The sequence below is a fragment of the Cibotium barometz genome, chromosome 1 (assembly GCF_041138505.1).
Source record: "Cibotium barometz isolate CiBa-2024 chromosome 1, ASM4113850v1, whole genome shotgun sequence".
Classification (NCBI taxonomy): domain Eukaryota; kingdom Viridiplantae; phylum Streptophyta; class Polypodiopsida; order Cyatheales; family Cibotiaceae; genus Cibotium; species Cibotium barometz.
This window is the reverse complement of record NC_141046.1, coordinates 64,821,354-64,842,348: the sequence shown is the minus strand read 5'-3', so window position 1 is coordinate 64,842,348 and position 20,995 is coordinate 64,821,354. Positions and strand designations below refer to the sequence as shown.

Here is a 20,995-nt window from a genome sequence, read left to right as displayed (position 1 = left end):
ACGAGAAGGCCACCGCTGAGTCTAGTGCCTCCTCCCCGCGGGCCGGAGGTATCACTACATGAACTCGGATGGGTGCTGACTCGTGGGGGCCCTCTGCTCCAAAAAGCCGTGTGAAGGTATAATCAAAAGCCTCCGAGCGCTGTCTAATGCCAAGGCGACTCAGCCGACTGCGGATAGATGTAATCCGTGAAGCCCTAATCGGCATGTGTGGGAGGATCTACATCAAGAGCTCTTTGAGCACCTCCCCTTTGAGGCGTGGCTGACTATATGGTAAGTGGGCGTGTGTCATCACCACACACGATGCCCCAAAGCCCTTTGGCTACCAGCAAATTACGGATCATGAAACTCCAGAGGGAGTAGTTAGATCCATCCAGGTTGTCCTCCTAGGTGAGTACACCAGATACATCTGTAGCATTTTGTGCCATGTCAACAAAATATATCTACAAGCAAACCAAGCACCAATGTGCACTGCCAGGCAACCAAATGTCCTGTGCAAATGTATGCCTGCAAACCAAAGCAAGTGTAAACCTGCACCAAATTGTCCAATTACACACAATGTGTATACATACGCGACAAATCGCAGCTGTAATGCCCAATTACATGCTCCAATCAGAAAATCCCCAATTTTTATGCACTCCAATCGCTTCAATGTGCATCTAATTGGCCAATTTTCAGAAAAGCCCCAAATTTCTGCAAATGTAAGAGGTTCAATTTGCCAATTTTGACCTCAATTTTGAAAACCCCCAAATTTCTGCAAATGAGAGAGGTTCAATTTGCTGATTTTGACCTCAATTTCAAAAACCCCAAATTGCAGTCAAAGCAACATGCCCAATTTTATCAATTTGTCCTGACATTGAGAAATCCCCCAAATTGCACCTGCAATTTTTCTTTGAATGTGACTTGCACAGAAGTGTCTGCTAAATCTGCACATGACCTGCACTGGAATGGCTGCAAAATCTTGTATTTGTGTTTGACCAAAAATTTGTACAGAAAATACCTTTGGCAGCACTTGTGAGGAAGCGGGTGCTTGGCAGTGAGCAAGAGGTAACTGGCCAGCAAGTTGGCCAAGTCGTGCAGAACAAATGTTGGAGGGAGTCGTTGCAGCTGGAGAATCAACGTTGTTGGCCTAGTCGTTGCAGCTGGAGAACACACGGAGCTGCAGGCTGGTGTATGCACGTGGCAACTGGCGGAGGCGTGCAGAGCTGCAGGTGTCGTGAGATCTGCAGAGCTGCGGACGGGTGCACACAGGTGACGAGGCAGGCGCCAAGTGTCAAGCCAGGCAAGCGCAGGCAGAGGCGGGCGCTGGGCAGGTGCCGGACCAGCAGAGGCGGGCGCTGGGCGCTGGTGTCGGGCGAGACAGAGGCGGGCGCTGGAGTCGGACCGGCCAGAGGCGAGCGCTGTGCAGGCATCAGGTCTGCCGGCGGCCTTGGACTAGCGGACGGAGGCGAAGGGCGAGCGTGCAGGTTCGCGGGTGCCTGGAGTCGATGGGCGGAGGACGGACGGCGGCCGGAGCAGGAACGGCGACGGCGGGTCGAGACGGCCGGAGCAGAGGAGCGACGACGGACGTGGTCGGCCGGAAGGGAGCACCAGCCGGAACGGAGCGTTGCTGGGCGGCGGCGCCACTGTGGGCAGCAAAGCAGCCGGCTGGACAAGGCGGTAGCTGGGCTCCCCACTAGTGCCGCCCGTTCCTGGTGGCCGGATGGAGGAGCAACGACGGAACCGGCGGACGGAAACCACGGACGGACGACGACGGAAAAAACACAACGTCGAGACGGAAAAATGCAGGCGACGGACGGAACGTCAGATTTCGACGAAATGTCGCAGGATTTCTTCCAGCTGCAGATTTCCAGGGCCAGCTCCCAGCTCTGAGCTCTGATACCAAATGTTGGGTGTTGGACTCACACACTCACACACACAAACCTGCACATTAGGGTTAGGTGCAGGATTAGAGAAGCTTACACACAGAAATGAGAGAGAGAGAGAGAGAGAGAGAGAGAGAGAGAGAGAGAGAAATGAAATGAAATGAAATGAAATGTTATATTAACGTCTTCAAAAGGCCATAATGACCTATGAGACCAAAAGTTACATCATGGTATCCACAAAATGCAAGTCAACCCTTGCATGTGTGCCACATCCATATAATATAGAAGTACAAAATATTATATGTTAGAGTGTCCTTTCACACTTGATGTCCAAGGGGAAAAACCACATGGGAAAAAGTGCCCTTGGTTAAGCCCTGTTCACACATAGCACTACCATAAGTGAGCATATGCCTACAATTAATACAATCAACCGTCCACGCCTTCACTCTTTGATCAGCGTATTTTGTTAATATGACTCAAAAGCTTACCATTTTAGTGTAAATTTGTGCTCATTTTGATGTACTTCCAAAGTATAACGAGTGTAGAGTAGAAAAACTTTTTTTTAAAGTATTTTTTGGTTGCTATTCCCTCCCCCGTCCCCGTTCCCTACTTATGGCCATCCCCCGTCCCGTCCCCATCCCCCGTTACCGTCCCCGTCCCTTGTGACTATGATCCTCTAGGACGTAGCTACTACCAAGTTGATTTCGACTCGCCAGCAGCAACGTCAGATCGAGTCATGCAGCTATGCCCCAATGCATTGCGTACAGCCCAAGCCTTCGTTGCGCAGTGGCAGCACGGCTTCGACCCACTGGCTGGCATGTCAAGCTTCCCAGTGACAGTCTCCTTCCAAGCCTCAAGAAGGAATATCTTCCTCTTCTCACAGTGATCAGTGGAGCAATTGGGAGAGTGATGGAATCCCACCCCACTGCCGCTTCGTCACTCGCATGAGCGGTCAGGATTCCATCCCTTCGCATCTGTATTGCCTCACTGGAGATAGTGCCTCACGTCATATCCATTCCATGCCTTCAGGACGACCCCATCATTCAGCAAGCGAAGACTCAGGCCTTCTTGGCCAGTGTTTCGTTTGCAGGCAAATGGGCCACCTCGCCAGAGCTTGCCCTCAGCGCCAGTCCAAGAGACCGCCTCCAGTGGTCCCCCCCCCAACAGTCCATGTTCACATCTTCACCAGGGAGTAAAGTGAGACAGGCACTCACGCAGCCGAGCACAAGGACCTGACCGCGGACGACTCTGCTGCAGACCGTTGGCCCACGCGAGGGTCGTCAGCCAACCAGAGTTGAGTGCAACTGTCGCACGCGCCAGGCTAGCAGAGCACAGGAGGATTCAGTTCTATCAGAGAACCATTTCGTTCATTTATTGCAGCACCCACCCGTCGGCGATGGGCCCCCTCCAGTCACTGCGAGGGGCCGAAGACTACTACTCCAGTTCTCAATTTCTAGTGAGGCCAACTAGCCCCACTGAACCCCTGAAAAGCCACTCCCAACACCCTCCCTCTCCGATGGATCACTCCCAACTGCTCCCATCCCCCTCTTCTACACCCTCGCCTCCAACTCTTCCTGCAGCAGTCCCCCCCTGCAGCGCCTGACCCGGAGTGGAGGCAGTCGACGTGCTCCGTCTGCCGCTTGATTCATCGATTCTCGATGCCGATAGAGATGACCATTGCCGCTTCCTCAGTGCGGGTTCTCCCGCAAGAGTCCCCAGGTGGGCCCCCTCAGATCTTGGGACTACATGTGGATTACAGTTTCTTCTGATGTCTTCCGATGGAAGGAGCTGCTATTTTTGAGGAGACGGTGGCTCTCATTCGGATCTGTGTGGTGTTTCATCATTCTAGACCTTCTACGCCAAAAAGTGGCATGATGATCTTCTCCTTTCCCTTGAGTGCAGCCTTGGGGACGGAGTCAGTGGCGCCATTGAAGGGCAGGCAGTAGAGAGCTCACACCATCTTCATGATCTTCGGATCACAGACATGCTCAAGCCTCACCCACCTCTAGCCCTCTGTGCTCCTCATCACCCCTCAGGTACCGCAGCTCCCTTGTCACCAAAGTCTACATCACTTCAACATCACTTCACCTTCCGCTGCCCACTACCTTCTCAGAGTGCTTCTGCATCCAGACCACCTCACGGAGTGAATTTGCCTCACATCGGCGCAAGCTTTCGTCATTGATCATGCTTCGGCTCCGACATCGTCTTTGCTTCTGCACCGGTCTTTTACTCAGAGTCTCCTCACATCAAAGGGCTGTTGTACATGTTTTCACTCACCAATTTCATGCTATGTTGTTTTGCTATGATCTCTCGTACATCTGGTCCTTTCGTCCTTTTGCCCTCACACAGCCTTCCCTAGATGGGGTCAGACCCTATACAAAGGGCACCTACTATAGCCTCCCCTTATATAAAGGGCACCTACAGCCTTAGGTAAGGATCTCATCATTATCTTGCACACAAGGGTGATACCATTTGCTAGAAGGTAGTCCCCAGCCCTATACGCAAGCACATAGAGGTCAACATCAGTCCCAAATCAGTGTGGATACAAAAACGCAGGTCTAACAGCATGTAGAAGCAAAAACACATATCATCTTGCTGTCCAGCAGAGGCTATACACAAGGGCCAGCACTCAGCCCATTACAACACCCTTCTCAAGTCACATGGTCAGTATATTCATGGTTTTACAGCCCACAGGGTTTTACATTCATACGGCAACACATAAACAAATACACCTACGGGTAGGGGCCCTTCTACAGGTTATTGCGACCCAATATTGTTATCTCTTCTCTCTCCCTCTTCTCCATTTCAATTTTCTCTCTTGCAAATTCACTTATGAAGAGCTCTACATTGTCAAGTAAAAGGCTCCTCTAAGCTTCCCCATGTAGCATTGGTATTAGAGCTTAGAGCTTAATCACCATGTGCAATTAGAGTTTAATCACTATGTGCAGAGAAAGAAAAAAATGTGTGGATGGTTTCATCCGTGCTCCAAGAAAAACCTCTAAGAAGCAAGCCCACACAGTGTGGATGGTTTTTCTACATTTTTGGGAAAACTCATTGGTCGGGTGCCTGTTGTCCAGTCACGGTCAAATGTATGAGTCCCGGACCCCGGTGTGTGTGAACCCATTTATATGGTACTAATAATACCACATTTTGGGCACATGGATGGAAGTCATCAAATAGGCCTTACGGCAGCCCATTGGCCACCCACATTTGGGGGCCATGGTGGGTACGGTGCCCACAGCCAAGGGCACCGTACCCACCAAGGCCCAGTGCGAAGGGCGCCCATGAAATGCACCAAAAAAGGGCATTTACAGCCCACAACCAGGCTACCAGCCCATATGCTTGGTTGGCCTACCTTACAGGCCTCAACCTGCTACTACCCCCTATATAAAGGCGCCTACAACCCTAGGTTAGCATCTCGTCGTTATCTTGCACACAAGGGTGATAGCACTAGCTAGAAGATAGTTCTCAGCTCTAACTGCAAGCACATAGTGTCGCCATTTTGGGCATCTCCAGAATTCATGTGTGTGGAAGGGCTTTGGATGCCCAAAAGATCAAGAATGTCCAAGCTTTGGGAATGAGGGATTATCCGGTACAAAGGATCAAGTGTTCATAGCACTCCAGACGGTTTCTTGGACATAGAAATGGGCTTTGGAGCTCAGGTGTCAAGACAAAAGTATGTATATGGCAAACTCTTCAAGATTTGGGAGAGATCAAGCAATGAAACAGGTTTCTACGTGGTGCTTACGTGTATTTCTCATGTGGTGGAACACAGAGATCATCTCCTAAATTTTAGGAAAAGTTGTTATTTTTAGCAATCTCCGATGGAATTTCCGTTCGCGTCATTACCTCCAGAATTCTATAGAGATCGAGTATTGCCAGTGTCACAAACCCCTATATTCTAGGGACATGCGGATGCGTGTCAGGCCTAGAAACATGCGGATGCATGTATGTATTATACCTGGGCATGTGTATGGATCATATGAGTGGATGCATATAAGTCCAAGGACATGGCAGGACATTTGTGGACTTTCGGGCGGTGCCCGTGTGGATTCCGGCCATGCACACATGGTGTGTTATGATGGCAGGCGGAATATTTTCAAGTACAAGAATGATGATAGGTGGTTCTCCAAGTTTACATGTGCACAATGCATAAATGATGCATGCCATAACTTTATTTTACTTTGTGTGACATTGTCTTGTTGCCTGGACAATGCTTGTTATTTTGGCTTGTGAAGTCCGAGGGACCAGGGACGCCCGGGCACCTTGTGGACACGTGTGTGCACTCCTGTTTGGGCCTAAAACTGTGGGCTTATGGGTTTTGCAGGTGGTAAGTGCGTCCACACTCAATTTACAGCTTACTTCATTTACTACTAAGGTTTATTGGTTTGCAGGTCCACACTCATTAATAAGTGGCCGGACAACTTATAATGCGTTCGCATTTGGTTGGACCAAAATTAATGAAGTCCGGACAACTTATGGCCATTTCCCATTTGGTTGGACCTAAACTTATAGAAACAGGACAAATGGAGCACTATGGGCTGGACACCTACCTGGACACCTTATGGGGATACATGTCAGCCAGCATGTGTACCCACTAGGCCCCCGAGGTGGCACCTGAAAAAGGCGCCTCCCTCAAGAGGCCCTTTTGGGCTGTTTCTCTCATTATTCAAGATATTGGAGAGCTGGTTGGAGCTTTGGGAGTTGCTACAGGGCTGGTTGCTTGCTTCCCGGACTCACACAAGCTTGGACAACGATCCCCACACTCTTCTAAAGGGCTGGTTGGTAAATTTCAGACCTGCAATTTCTGGTTATTGCGAGTTTTGGGCTGGTTACAGGTGTCCAAAGTCAATTTGGACAGTACAGGACAGCTCTAGGGACCTCCACAGGGCTGTAGGACCCTTTACAGGTGGATTTCTCGCGACAGAAAGTTGCTATTTTGGACTGGTTATTGCACAAAACAGGCCGGACAGCAATGGAATATGTGAGCATGGATGTGTCTCAAGGATTCCTGGTATAGCAGGTGCTTAGGGCAAGCATTGGGGACACTTGCTCGCGGAGAACACAGGTTTTTGGATCAGTTTCTCGCGTGGAAACAAGGCCTAAAGATCCATTTACATCTTGTGCAGGGCAGAGTACCTATGAGGATTGTGATACTCTTGTGCAGGGCGGATGTACCTGTGAAGAGGCTTGTGCAGGGCGGATGTACCTATGTGTAGGGCGGATGTACCTACAGATTCTCTTGTTTGAAATGTATTCATTCATAATGTATTTGGAAGAATCAGGTGCAGGCTGATGGTGAATCCCCAGGCACCCGTAATCTTGTACTTTGCAGACTCTTTTGGTAATATAACCTAAAGGGGGGGGGTCAGCCTATCATCGGCCCCTTTATGTGGTGTACTGTCATTTTCAGCTTTGTGGTTGTAATGCTCAAGTGTTAAGTGTTCAGAATCTTGTTCACATTTATACGATTCCAATACACGCATCCGCCTCCCGTTACATTGGTATCAGAGCTCAGTTTTTTTCTCCTCTTTGGAAAACGGTCTGAGGCTTGGAATCATAACTGGTGACCTGATTTGAGTGTCATGGACAGCCACATTTCTGACAGTGTGGAGAACACACACGACCGTGAATTTCATGGTACAAGGGATGCAAGAGATGCTGCAGGCAATGATGTCTATGGAGATGTAGGTACTCATGACACTATGCATTCTGATTTGGAATCTTTGAGGCGTCAAGTGCGACGCTATAGGGCTGAAACCGAAGAGCTCAGGTCATTGAAAAATGACCCGGATGCACAAAGGGTGTTGGCTGCGAAGGCAAAGGTTTCGGTCCATGAAGTCACTTTTGAAGCAATTGCAAAGGAAATGGATGTTCATTGTTGAGAAACCCTGAGAGCTTGCACTTGCATACCTAATGGTTAAGGGTGATGTATACACCGAAGCAGATGGTAGATTGGCTTTCAAGAAGCCACCCCTCATGACTGCCCGTGGTGGTGCACATGATGCACAACAAGCAGGAAGAGCACAGCAAGTGCCAAATGCTGAAAGGACAAGAGTCCCTGGTGCTAGGCTTGATGCAGGTCAAGAGAAGAGTAAGGATGAGGGATCCTCTACTCATTCCCGCTTTGCTCCAAGGAGACATATCCGTTCTCGTGTTGAGCTTTCCACTCATTCGGAGAGTGTGACTCAAGAGAGAACGAAGAGGGATCGTGAATCTTCATCACGGCATCATCACTATGGAGATGAACAGGATGTACATAGGGATGCACATAGAAGGAAGAAGCCTCGAGAGTTCAAGTCCGGTGACAAGGATGTAAAGTTTGAAAACTTTCAGGGACGGATGGACTCTACCAAAGCACTTGCTTTCATTAGACAGTTTGAGATAGCTTTTTGCAATGAAGACTTTTCGGAAAAGTCTATGCTCAGGCATGTGGGAATGCATCTCAAGGATACGGCAAGTGATTGGTGGCTTGCAAAAATACTTGATGGAAGTGCTGCCCCAACTTGGTCTTCTTTCAAAATTCAGTTTTATGATCAATTCTTACCACCAAACTTTGCAAAGGATGTACCCAAGGAGTGGGATTGGCTGTCCCAAGATGAGGGAGAGTCCGTTGCTTCATACATAGCAAAGTTTTGGAAAGTCCTTCTCAAGGTTACTCCCTTCATGAAGATTGGAGAGGACGAGAAGAAGAGAAAGTTTGAATCGGGGCTCCATCACATCATCCAACAAAGCTTGGGAGTGTACCCAAATAAGACCATACAAGAGCTTATACACTCAGCCATGATTGCAGAGAACTTACACATGAAAGCACCCACAAATAAGCCATTTGCAGGTCAAAACAAGAGCAAATTCAGGGCTGGTTATGACCAGAAAAAGGGTGGACAGCTACCTAAGAATGCTCCCAAAGATGGCCGAGATGCAAAGGATGACTCCGAAAAGAAGCCGGGGGGTAAACGCCACAATTTTGGGCTCTCAAAACAGCAATTGGAAGAGTACAAGAAGGCTGGAAAATGCTTTAAGTGTGGCAGTAAAGATCATATATATCCTAAATGCCCACAGAATCCTAAGAATGTTGAGCCTAATGTGGAAAAGCCTCTTGTGAATGTTGTACCCGATGTGCAGGGTAATACAGGGCATGAGCCCAAGAGTAGAGTCATATGCAAGGCTTGGGGCAAATTGAAGGATCAACCCGCTTTGTTTCTTTTTGATGATGCTTCCACAGATAACTTTATATCCGTACAGATGGCTGCCGCCATAGGTCTCAATGTGGAAGACATGGGAATGCAAATGAATGCAGATGCCGCCTTTGAGGGCAAACAGGTTGGTGCTTCTGAGGCAGCTTTCTGGAGTGCACGGAATGCATCAAGTGCCTTACCTGTAACTGAGACTTTCTGCTTGCGAGTCTTCACCCCCTTGAGCAAGTCGGTAAGAGGTGCTGCAAGGTTGGAAAACTGATGGACATGGGTACTATAGGGCCTAGGCCTAACAAAGACCTACGAATGAACGGATTTCTTGGGCGGTCTTAGGAATGTCCCAATCTAAGATCTCCTGAACCTTTGATGGGTCCATTCTAATCCCATCGGAACCGATGATGTAGCCCAAATACTGAACTTCCTTAACACCAAAGAGAGACTTTTTGGCGTTTATGTAGAGCTGATTATCTCGCAAAAGTTGGAAGACTTTCTCCACATCTTTCTCATGCTGCTCCGCAGTGGCTGAGAAGACTAGTATGTCATCAAGGAACACACTTCCCAATGTGGACTGCGAAAATCCTAGACATCATCTTATTGAACGTTGCGGGTGCATTTGTAAGCCCAAAAGGCATGACTACGAACTCGTAGTGACCACGCTCTGTCTGAAAAGCTGTTTTTGGAATGTCAGCTTCAAAAAATGCGGACCTGATGGTAACCACTCTTGAGGTCGATCTTAGTGAAAAACTTAGCACCGTCTAAACGCTCCAAAATGTACTCTATCTTGGGCATAGGAAACTTGTTCTTGATAGTGAGTTTGTTTAATGCCCTATAGTCTACACAAAGGCGTGCAAACTTGTCCTTCTTTTGGACAAATAGGATAGGTGCAGCAAATGGGGAGGAAGAAGGCCGAATGAATCCAGTTCGGAGAAGCTCAGATAACTGCTTTTCTAACTCGCCCTCTAAAGTCTTGGAAAGACGATAGGGAAACCTGCTAGGAGAATCTGATCCAGGGACCAAATCAATGTGATGGTCCTCAAGGCGAGAGGGTGGGAGACTGGGCGGGAGATCATCCCTAAGCATAATGTCCTGGTGTCTGGATAGGAGGTCTGCTAACTGAGGGCCTGAAGATGTAACGGATGCTACTAATGAGGGAGGGGCTGTTTGAGCACGAACATAAAGGAGTGCTCCTTTTGCTCCCTTGCGGATAGCTTGTCTGGCCTGGAGATGCGAAATCAATGGAAGCTTCTATCCCCACGAATCATGACAGGCTCAGGAAAACCTTTACAAATAGTAAAAGTGTCCTGCCCCCAATTGGGAATAGGCTCATACTGACGGAACCACTGAATTCCTAAGATCATGTCACACCCCAACAGAGATGAGACGATGAAATCTCGTTAAAAGGAGGCCTTCTGAACTTCAAAGGCAAATTGCTGTGCCTTTTGGGAAATGTGGGTGCGAAGACCAGGTGTAAACCCGTCCACATCCAGATGATATGGGACTAATGTGCGGTTCAATTCATTAGCCAACTGGGGAGAGATGGCGTCTTCAGAACTACCCATATCGAAAAGGACTACAAACTGTCGGCCCTGGGCAGAGCCATAAGCTCGGATGAGGCTCTTCTGAGCAGCATCGCTCTCACCCTCCTGCTTAGCATCAAATACCATGGATGGCATAGGATGCATGGAAGGTAAAAGTTGAACTGCATTTGAGGTAGGAGGCGGGGCTGGAGGAGTTGGGGAGGCTGTTACAACTGTGGCAGAAGGAGCTTTGGCGGCTTGTGCCGCTTGCCATTTGTGGCAATCCTTCTTACCATGCCCTATAATATGACAGAAAAAACATCTATTTTCTGACTGGTACTTCCTTTGCTCCTCTGGAGAAAGATAACCTCCAATAATGCCTGCTTTAGCCTTTTCATCAGGGGTTTTCTTAGGTTCTTTATCCTTCTTACCCCCTGAACTGGAGCTATTACTGCTGTCCTTCTTAGCATCTTTAGAAGACGCGCTATCTTTCCCTGTCTGTGCAGCTGATTGCTACTGCTGGGATTTGGTACTGGACTGAGACGACTGCTTGGGCTTGTCCCCGTTAAGCCTTATTTCTTCATTCTGAGCGAGAGTCAGAGCCCGATCATTTGTACTTGGTTCAAAGTTACGAATTGTGAACCGAATGTTAGAGTCCAATCCACGAATGAATTGCTCCATCTTAGCCTGCTCAGATAACCCTAACTGCTCTGCTAAAGTAATAACCTTACCGGAAAACTGAAGCACTGGGGATCCGTTCTCTCTGAGTCCATAGAACTCGTCTTTCAAACCGGTCATGTACTGGGGCGGGAGAAATCTGGTCTTCAGGTCATGGACAAAGATGTCCTAGTCAAAGGCTGTGACACCTGTGGCCTGGTCTGTATGAATACTAGACCAATGCTGCCACCAAGTGACTGCCTCACCAGTGAGATGGGGAGCCACTAAGTGGACTTTGTCTTGTGGGTCTGTGATCCTAGCTAATGGAAAATGAGCATTAAACTGATGAATAAATTGATTAACTGATGAATGATGACACTTACCATCATACTTACTGAAGTTTGGTTGACTGCGAATGATGGTGGTTGATGCTGCTGCGGACTATTGGCTGGTGACACCTATGACTGGGGAGACTGAGGAGAGCTGCTGATACCTCAAGTGTATGGCCTCCTTTTCCCGTTGGTGCTCAAGTAACATACGTTGTCGATCAAGCTCACGTTGGTGTTCCCGAGCGGCGAGTTCAGCCTGACGCTGGTCTTCCTCGATCCTGCGTTGGGCTTCCTCATAGTCCCGTCTTTCTGCTTTTTCTCTTTTCCTTCGGGCCTCGTCCTCTCTCCTTTGTTGTTCCATCTGAAAGAAGAGGGAGATGTAGTCGGGTGCTGCTGGAGGTGTAGAAGGACGTGCTACTGCTGCCTCCAAGAGTTGGAGACGTTGAGCAACTGGTTCTGAGCTCTATGGTGTCTGCTGTAGGCAGAAGAACATGGTCTCCTTCGGGGGAGACGTCTTCCGGCTGATGAGTACTCTCTTCTGTAGACATGATGCTGAAGTTGGTGGTCGTGCCCCGGAACGCAATCTAACCATCCAAGGAAGCCCCCACCCTAGGATACGATGTGTGTGGACAATCTGAATCTGATACCAATGTGATATGCAGCAAAAGTCTTTGAATTGGAAGATCCTATCACACAGATGCTCACACTGTCTTCTGTATCCTGAGTTTCGTGAGTTTAACAATCCACTTTAATACTTCAAACTTTAAAGAGATATGAGAGAGAGATATGAGAACTATACACCAGATTGGGTCCTGAATTACCCACTAAAGGGCCCCCTATCCCGATAACGAGATAGTATTTGCTTTATTTCTTTAGAGAGAATGACTGTGGACTGTAGATAAGCCAAACGCAAGATCTCTCAGGATCGGAGATTGGCTGAACTGTACACGGCTGTAGAAACACCTCGATGACCTAATCTCGAGCCTATACACTCTTCCCAAGGGCATGAGGAGGGCTGCACACCTGAGGCTGAGGAAAGGAGATGGTGGACTGTTCTAAGCTATGTTAGAATGCTGTAAATGCTTATGAATGCTGTGTTACCTTCCCCAGATGACTGTTGCATGTATGGATGATGCACCGAAGGCGGGGTAGTGCTGTAGAACTGATGCAAGACTGAAAACGCAGGCTGTAGGACTGAAACGCAGGGCTGTGCTGCTGCTGGACAGAAACGCAGATGTGTAAGGCTGCAGATCTGTAAACGCAGGCTGACTGTAGGCGGCTGGTTCACATGCAGAAAACGCAGGACTGTATGCTGAATCAGGGGCTGATCTGATGCTGAATGCAGGCGCCTATGGCTGTAGGGACTGCTGAACTGCACATAATCCTTGTACCATGATCTCTCACGTAACCGTTAGCTAGTTTGTTTTTTTTTCTATGATACCTTTACTTTATGGATCCAATATAACACTTTTGGTCTCAAAGACCCTTTGGTCTTTTGTAGGCGTTAATATTACTTTCTTTCTTTCTTTCCCACAATGGCAAGTGCTAAGCCCCTGCCAACGTATCTTACACAAGACAGTGACAGGATAAATCACTCAGTACCAAGTGCAAAGGATGTTCTAACACCTTACCCATTGTAAAAAGAGGGCTTTTTTGGCTAAGCACAAGAATGACTTATACTGAGTATTTCTGAGTGGAGACATCACTACAGCATGGTCTTGAAGAAAGTCCACCCACCCCTATCACTGATCCTGTCATTTGACACACCTACACCCAATCAGAACCACATAGACCTTTTCACACACTCCCTGACCCACCTCAACCAGCCTCCATATCCAATGTTACTAAGGCCATATATAAACCACAGCATGGCAAGGCTACCACAAGAACCTACTAGTTGAGCATATTGATCATGCAAAAACCCCAAACAAAAGAACTGCCTTCAAGGAAGGGGAAAAGGCATCAGTTGCAAACCCTTCAAACACTCTTCTTAGTGTAATGTCAAGTAATTTTGTGAAAAAAAAAAGGTCAGATTCTAACTATAATCCATAAGACTAAGGGGCTAGCAACTCTCCTTTACTCTCAGGAAATCAATTCAAAACCTTACCATAACCTTTTCATTTCTAAGCATGAAACCAACCCTCCACTAACTTACCTTGAATTTGATACTTAAATCAATAAAGGACGCAATTGAGCTAGAAATGATGCAGCTTACATGGACTGGGGATAGAGCGCAAGGGCGGCCGGACATGCACGAGCTTCAGGACGCCTCCTTGTCCGACCATCTTGTTTGAAAGCGCCCATTTTACCGCTAAGATGCTGCTGGAATGCTTGCTCACAGCCACCATCACCACCCCTTCTTTTTCTTCGGATCCCATTTCTGACTTCCTCCAGGACGCAAAAAGAGAAAGCACCTCAAATCGCCATTAGATCATAGCAGATAAGCGCTGGTAACAGTGGGTTGCAGACAAAGTGGTGACAGTGGGTTCTCTCTCTGTGGCCACAGAACACGATGGGGCTCCTTCTGTAGTAGATAAAAATCAAAATAGGGGTAACGGATTCTGAAGATAATGGGCTTAAAACTGAAGTTGGGGATAGAATTTATCTGGAAAACCATGAATTGAGGATGATAGGCTCCCTCTATTGCAGAGAAGCAAGAAGCTTGTAGATGATGGATTTGTTGCAGAGAAATGATGAAATTGAAGATGTTAATGCAAAGAAGAGGGAGATCGAATATCGTAGCTGGCTCCCTCGGCAGCTGAGAAACGAAGACAAGGGTATTCTTTGTAGCAGAGAGAAGAATGATGATCAGCTTGACTTAGAATGTTGGTTGTGGTGGCGGTCTCTGTAGCGGCGGAGAATAAGTCATGGAATGGAATAAAGAAGAGCGTCGAAGTGTTCCAATAATATTTTGGCTATATCTGTCTAACTCTAGTCTTACATATATATATCCTCATAAATGCAACATTTACTCAAAATCATTAACCTAATTTAGGGTAGGGTTCCTTCACATAAAGCCTAAACGAGTTGTTCTTTTAAAAAAACATAATTTTCAACCAATCAAAATAAGGACAAATTTTTGTCTCCTAAATTCTTACAATATGTCAGTTTTATAACTAAAATATATGAAATTTTACTTCTTAAAATAAGGGCTACTTAAATCTCAGCCGGTTTTTCTTAATTATGGTCGGTATAAATACACTAGAATGTTCTTAATTCTAGCCATTATAAATATGCTAGAATGTTCTTAATTCTAGCCATTATAAATACACTAAAATGTCCCCAAGGCGGTAGCTTAGTGGATAAAACTTTGGACTTTCTACGAGAGGTCTTGTGTTCAAATCCTCTTGAGAACATCTTATACTAAGGGTGTGTTTATATGCAGGAGGGCACATAGGTTGTCATCTACACACCTTAGGCCATCATCACTCGATCATCATGGCACTTGCTTCCTCTTTAGCAATCCTACGACGACGATGAAAGTGTGCAATGCTTGCCCTTCAAGCTAATGCTCTGGATCAGGATCGCTGGTTTGCCATGGACATCAAACATCGTGACTCGACTTGTGACACCCACTTTTACCAAAGCTCAAGCTCATACTCTAGATCAAGAACGATGGTTTACAATGACATCAAACATCATGACTTAACTCGTGACGCCCAATTCTACCAAAGTTGTACAAGGTGTTTACTCCATTCGGCCGAGCCACTAACTTGTGGGGTTCGTGTTCATTGCATGCAAAGTGGCCAATATTTGTTGTGGTACTCGGGTGTGTGTGTGTGGTTAGTATGGTGTGTGTGTAGCCAAGTGAAATTCCCGTGTGCGACTAGGAATGGAATAAGACCTCATGGGAAAAAAAACTAGAATGCCAATTTTTTTCGAGGCACTGGCCTATACCATATAAGATCCTTTTACATAGGGGGTGGGGAATTGGGGACAATCACCAAGTGCATAAGGTGGAGACCTTTCTTACTCCACAAAAAATGGTGAAAGAAAAGGATTTGTGTGTTCTCCTCTCAAATAAAAAGAATCCTTTTACATTACAATACGCTTGTGCTTATTACAAATAAGATCCTTACACATACACAAGGCTTATGCTTTAGACAGGTGTTGCTCTCTAGACGGAGCAAAAGAACCCATTCATAGCCCGCATGTTCAAGGCAAAGCAAAAGAACAATCAAGCCCATCCATTGCCCACATGTCCACATAAATCGTGGAGTATTATGTAAAGGCCCCTTTCTCAAACTGTTCTGTAAAGGCCTTATATCATTTTGAGCCTCTCTCCCACCCACCACTACATTGATATGGTTTGTAAACGCAACAGATGTTCCATCTCTCTCTCAACTCACCCAAAGAAACTCAACCCTAATGCATGAAGATAAACATGCAACCCTTAGTTAGATTGTTGATTATACACTAATCACTCTAATTAAGCCTTCAAATAATATCTTGCTTGATCCAACCTCAGAAGACTCTAACACCAAAATCTTGGATCTAAGGAGGATGTAAGCATAAATCTAACTTCATAATTAATCAAGATAATAACAATGCACTAATTGCATTTAGAGAGACTCAATAATAAGCATGAGCAAGACCATGTGTCCAGAAGCCAGTCCTAGGGAGGGTGTAGGGACTCCAATAGTACCTTGATTAAGTCCATGGAAGAGATGGTTTTTTAGTTCATCTATACAGGATTAACCACAACCCCACCTCCCTCCACGTGGGCAAAGGAGGTGGGGCTATTTCAAAATAACCACTCATCCTGCAAGCGTGAGGAGGAGCCAAATCTCACATCTTCCAATGCAATTTTGAATTTGAATCTAAGAAGATCTCATCTCACATCTTTCAATGAAATCTTTGTATACATGCTTACATACCTATAGATACACATATTTATATATATTATGTATGTATGTGTATCTATAGGTATGTAAGCATGTATATATAAATAGTGTGCATGTGCATGTGTGTGTGTGTGTGTGTGTGTGTGAGAGAGAGAGAGAGAGAGAGAGAGAGATTACATGTAAGATGCATTTATTTGAGAGTGAGCACACCTCACCACTCATCCCTACCATTAAGATTTAATCTAAAATTTAATTAATTAAAATTATATATATGTGTGTAAATCTATTTAAGTGTGTGTGTGTGTGTGTGTGTGTGTGTGAGAGAGAGAGAGAGAGAGAGTTTCTATGTGAGAGAGTGTGCGTGAAGAGAGAGAAAGTGTGTGTGTGTGCATGAAGAGAGAGAGAGAGAGAGAGAGGCTGAGAATTTCTATGTAGGAGATAGTTTGTGTGGGAGGAGATAGTGTGTGTTTTCATTAGTGTATGTGCGGTGTGTACATATGTGTGTGTGTGTGTGTGTGTGTGTGAGAGAGAGAGAGAGAGAGAGAGAGGTGACAGATAATTTCTACGTAGGAGATAGTTTGTGTGGGAGGAGAGAGTGTGCGTTTAGATTAGTGTATGTGCGGTGTGTTGTTGTTGTTGTGTGTGTGTGTGTGTGTGTGAGAGAGAGAGAGAGAGAGAGAGAGAGAGAGAGAGTGTATATGCATGCATGTGCGTACATCTGCATCTATGTGTAGAATGTGCTTAGAGAGAGAGTGAGATGGGGCAGACCTGGAGAGAGAGAGAGAGAGAGAGAGAGAGAGAGATGTAACGAGGGAGGGTGAAAAGAGAGAGAAAGAGAGTGAGAGAGAGAGAATAAAAAGTATCTTTTAATAAAATATAAATTAAATAGAAAACATATATGTATATGTGTGTATACATGTGTGTGTGTGTGTGTGTTTTTATTTACATTTATATAAATTAAATAGAAAACATATATGTATATGTGTGTATACATGTGTGTGTGTGTGTGTGTGTTTATTTACATTTTATATAAATTAAATAGAAAACATATATGTATATGTGTGTATACATGTGTGTGTGTGTGTTTTTATTTACATTTATATATACATACATTCATATATATATATATATATATATATGTATGTATGTATGTATGTATGTGTGTGTGTGTTTAGATGTGTGTATGATATATCTATCTATATATTTAAAAGTGACCACAACTTATCACCCATCTCCGCACATTAAAATTTAATCAAAATTAATTAAATTATGTCGATGTTTGTGTTTATATTTTTAAATACATGTATATATGTATAAATATATGTGTCTATGTATAGGTTTATATATCTAAAACATAATATTGTATATACTATATATTTACATATGTGTATGTGTTCGTGAGCGTGAGAGAGAGAGAGAGAGAGAGAGAGAGAGAGAGAGAGAGAGAGTGTAAGTGAGAGAGAGAGAGAGAGAGATTGAAAGAGAGAGAGAGAGAGAGAGAGAGAGAGAGAGAGAGATAGCGCTTCTATGTGTGGGAGTGTAAGAAGAGAGAGGGAGTGTGTGCATGTGTGTGTGTGTGTGTATGTGTGTGTGTGTGTGTGTGTGAGAGAGAGAGAGAGAGAGCAGGTTTGTATATGTGTGTGCATGTGAGAGAGAGAGAGAGAGAGAGAGAGAGAGAGAGAGAGAGAGTTTCAACATTTGAGAGTGTGTGTACGTGACAGAGAGAGGGAGAGGGTCATGTGCATGTGCATGTGTGTGTATGTGTGTGAGCGAGAGAGAGAGAGAGAGAGATGGTTGTAGAGAGGGAATAGTTCTTTTTTGGAACCTTGGTCGGCCCCCGCCGCCGCAGCAATGCGCGGGTGCAATACTAGTTATTAATAATTAAGCTCTAAGTACAAGATTCAATAGCTCTACATAAAATAGAGCTAGTGAAAGTGTGTATATACCTTACCTCTTTCAAAGCGTCTTAAAACAACCTTTTAGCACTCTAAGACTCACATTTACAAAATATGCGCATCCCCAAAGTATCTTCCTCTAGGGCCCAATGCACATGCTTCAGAAACAAACCCAAACAACAACCTTTGTGTGTCTAAAGATATAATTCTCACCTTTGTGTACAAAATGAGACATAAAACTCACCAACTCTTGGAGCCTTATGATTATCAAATAGTGTTCTTAACTCATTAATCTCAATACCTTGATATCAATTTAACAAGTGTAGAAGTTCTTCTTGTCAAGGGCACTTTAATAAATTTAACACACTATTTTGTGAAATTCAAACATGTATATGCCATAAAAAGACATCTCTTAAATGAAAGCCTGACTGATTCTCCTTAATGTTATTAGAAATTGAATTATCCATTAAAATAGTCCTTAATTTAAGGGGGAGTTATATTATCAGTACGCAAGGATAAACACCCAAAAAAACACTGAGATCATTGCAATTATATAACCAAAAGTTGAAATTCCACATGTCCAAGTTCTAAAGTTGAAATTCCACATCAACAATTATATAACCAAAAGTTGAAATTCCACATGACCAAGTTCTAAAGAGAATATTCTAATGTGAAGGCCCATGTCAAAATCATTCTTGAATGCGGGGCACGTGTTCATATAATGTTATGGACATATTATCAACTATGGCTAGGCCAAGAACCTTTGTGTAGTATAGAACGTTGAAATTTTTCATGTAGAGCCACATCTTTATGGTGGTGAGTGGTGTGGGTCCAAGGAAAGCTATAGGCATGGGCCCTTTTCCTTCCATGCATAATAAATTGCACTAGGACCACCTTCTTTTAATTGGCATGGACCTTGGGTTGATGTGAAATTCTCTCAACACAACCATGTACTCTCTGTACAAATGGTAATCGTTTAGGAGATGGGGTTTGCGCCACTCGGGTTGTGCTTCCAGATGACCTGTGTAGTCCATTGGTTGGAGCTATAAATTGCTAGCTTCTCCTTTGGTGCACCGCGGGTGGTCGATATTCCACTATAGGTAAACAAGTTATCCATTTGTTGATTCCCAGTCAGATTTCTCAACCACATGAAAGGGTGTGTCAAGGATGTTATGGAATTTGCCTTGGAACATATGAGGTCCTAGGGCCACCTTCTTTTTATTGGCATGGACTTTGGGTCGATGCGGACTTCTCTTGGCACGGCCATGTACTCCCTCCACAACTGGTAATCATTTAGGAGAGATAGGGCTTACCCCCCTCAAGTTGTGCTTCCAAATAACATGTGGCTATGTAGGGCTTGCGCCAGTTGGGTTGTGCTTCCAATTGATCTATGTAGTCCATTGGTTGGATCAATACATCACTAGCCTCTCCTCTAGTGCACCACGCGTGGTCGACATTCCACTATAGGTAAAGTTGTCCATTTATTGATTCCCCATTCGGATTTCTCAGCCACATCAAAGGGTGTGTCAAGGATGTTGTGGAATTTGCCTTGGAACATATGAGGTCCCACACATTGGGTGGATAAGTGAGTTGTTGCTCATGGACGGGCACGGACAACCCTGGGTCCTTCGTCTTCATTGGCCTCTTCTTTAAGGTAAATAAAAAAGAGGTTTGTATGGGATAAAACTTCATGGAAACTTGAATATAAGCTGGTTTATAGTCCCCAAACTCATAAAATTATCCACATAGGTAATTGAAATCTTTAGTTGCCTTAGAAGCATGTGAACCATCATGTACAATTGCCCAAGCCCCATCATAGCATGAAGGAAAAGGGGTAAAACTCATCTTAGACCCTAGTTGAACCATCATGTACAATTGCCCAAGCCCCATCATAGCATGAAGGAAAAGTGGTAAAACTCATCTTAGACCCTAGTTGAATGTTTAAAGATTATTGTTAAATGACTCATATGGATTAAATATAACCACAATTCAAAGGGCAGCTCTGCACGTGACACCTCCACTATAAATTTTTGTGTAGCACCAAGAGTAAGTGGTCCTCCAAAAATAGGAAAAGAGGTGTGACCTAGTTTATATGAGAAATCATTACAAAAAGTAAGGAAATGGGATACCTAAAGAGACTTTAGTTATTTGTATAAACTAGACAAACCTAAGGTTATTATCCAAAGGCTTAAACCTTAGAAAAATATGCTTAAATGATAAGATATAAGCTACAAGGCTTAAACCTTAGGGAAAGGATTTTTGTAAGGTTTAAATCACCTTATGATATCTTAGCACATGCATAAACATAAAAAGAAGCTAAGTAAAAAGAAAGAGAAAGAAATAGTGATTGGTGAGAGAGAAGCGGCCCAATTAGCTTGCATTGACTTTTTCCATGTACCTTATGTAAAACTTTTAAAGTGATGTTTTAAAGAGGCGCAATGAGCTAGAAGTCTCAAAGGACCTTATGTGTCAACTAAAAAGAAGTTCTAAATCATACTTCGTCCTTCTCAATGTGATGCATAAAAGAGGCCCAATGAGCTTGAAGCCTCAATAAAGGACCTTATGCATCAACTAAAAGAATTTCTAAATCATACTTTGTCCTTCTCCATGTGATGCATAAAAGAGGCCCAATGAGCTTGAAGCCTCAAAGGACCTTATGTGATAGCTTAAGCTTACATTGTCATTCTTTACATTC

At 44.9% G+C, this 20,995-nt stretch overlaps 1 protein-coding gene across 1 annotated transcript in view; it reads right to left on the bottom strand.

Moving 5' to 3' along the window:
* LOC147642321 (U-box domain-containing protein 35-like) overlaps positions 1-14,494 on the bottom strand; it is a 57,870-nt gene extending 43,376 nt beyond the window's left edge. The window contains exon 1 of the mRNA XM_086805121.1: positions 13,777-14,494. Within this exon, the coding sequence (XP_086661247.1) occupies positions 13,777-13,939 (163 nt within the window). The 5' untranslated portion in view covers positions 13,940-14,494. The remainder of the gene's footprint in view (positions 1-13,776) is intronic.
* Positions 14,495-20,995: the final 6,501 nt, after the last annotated feature.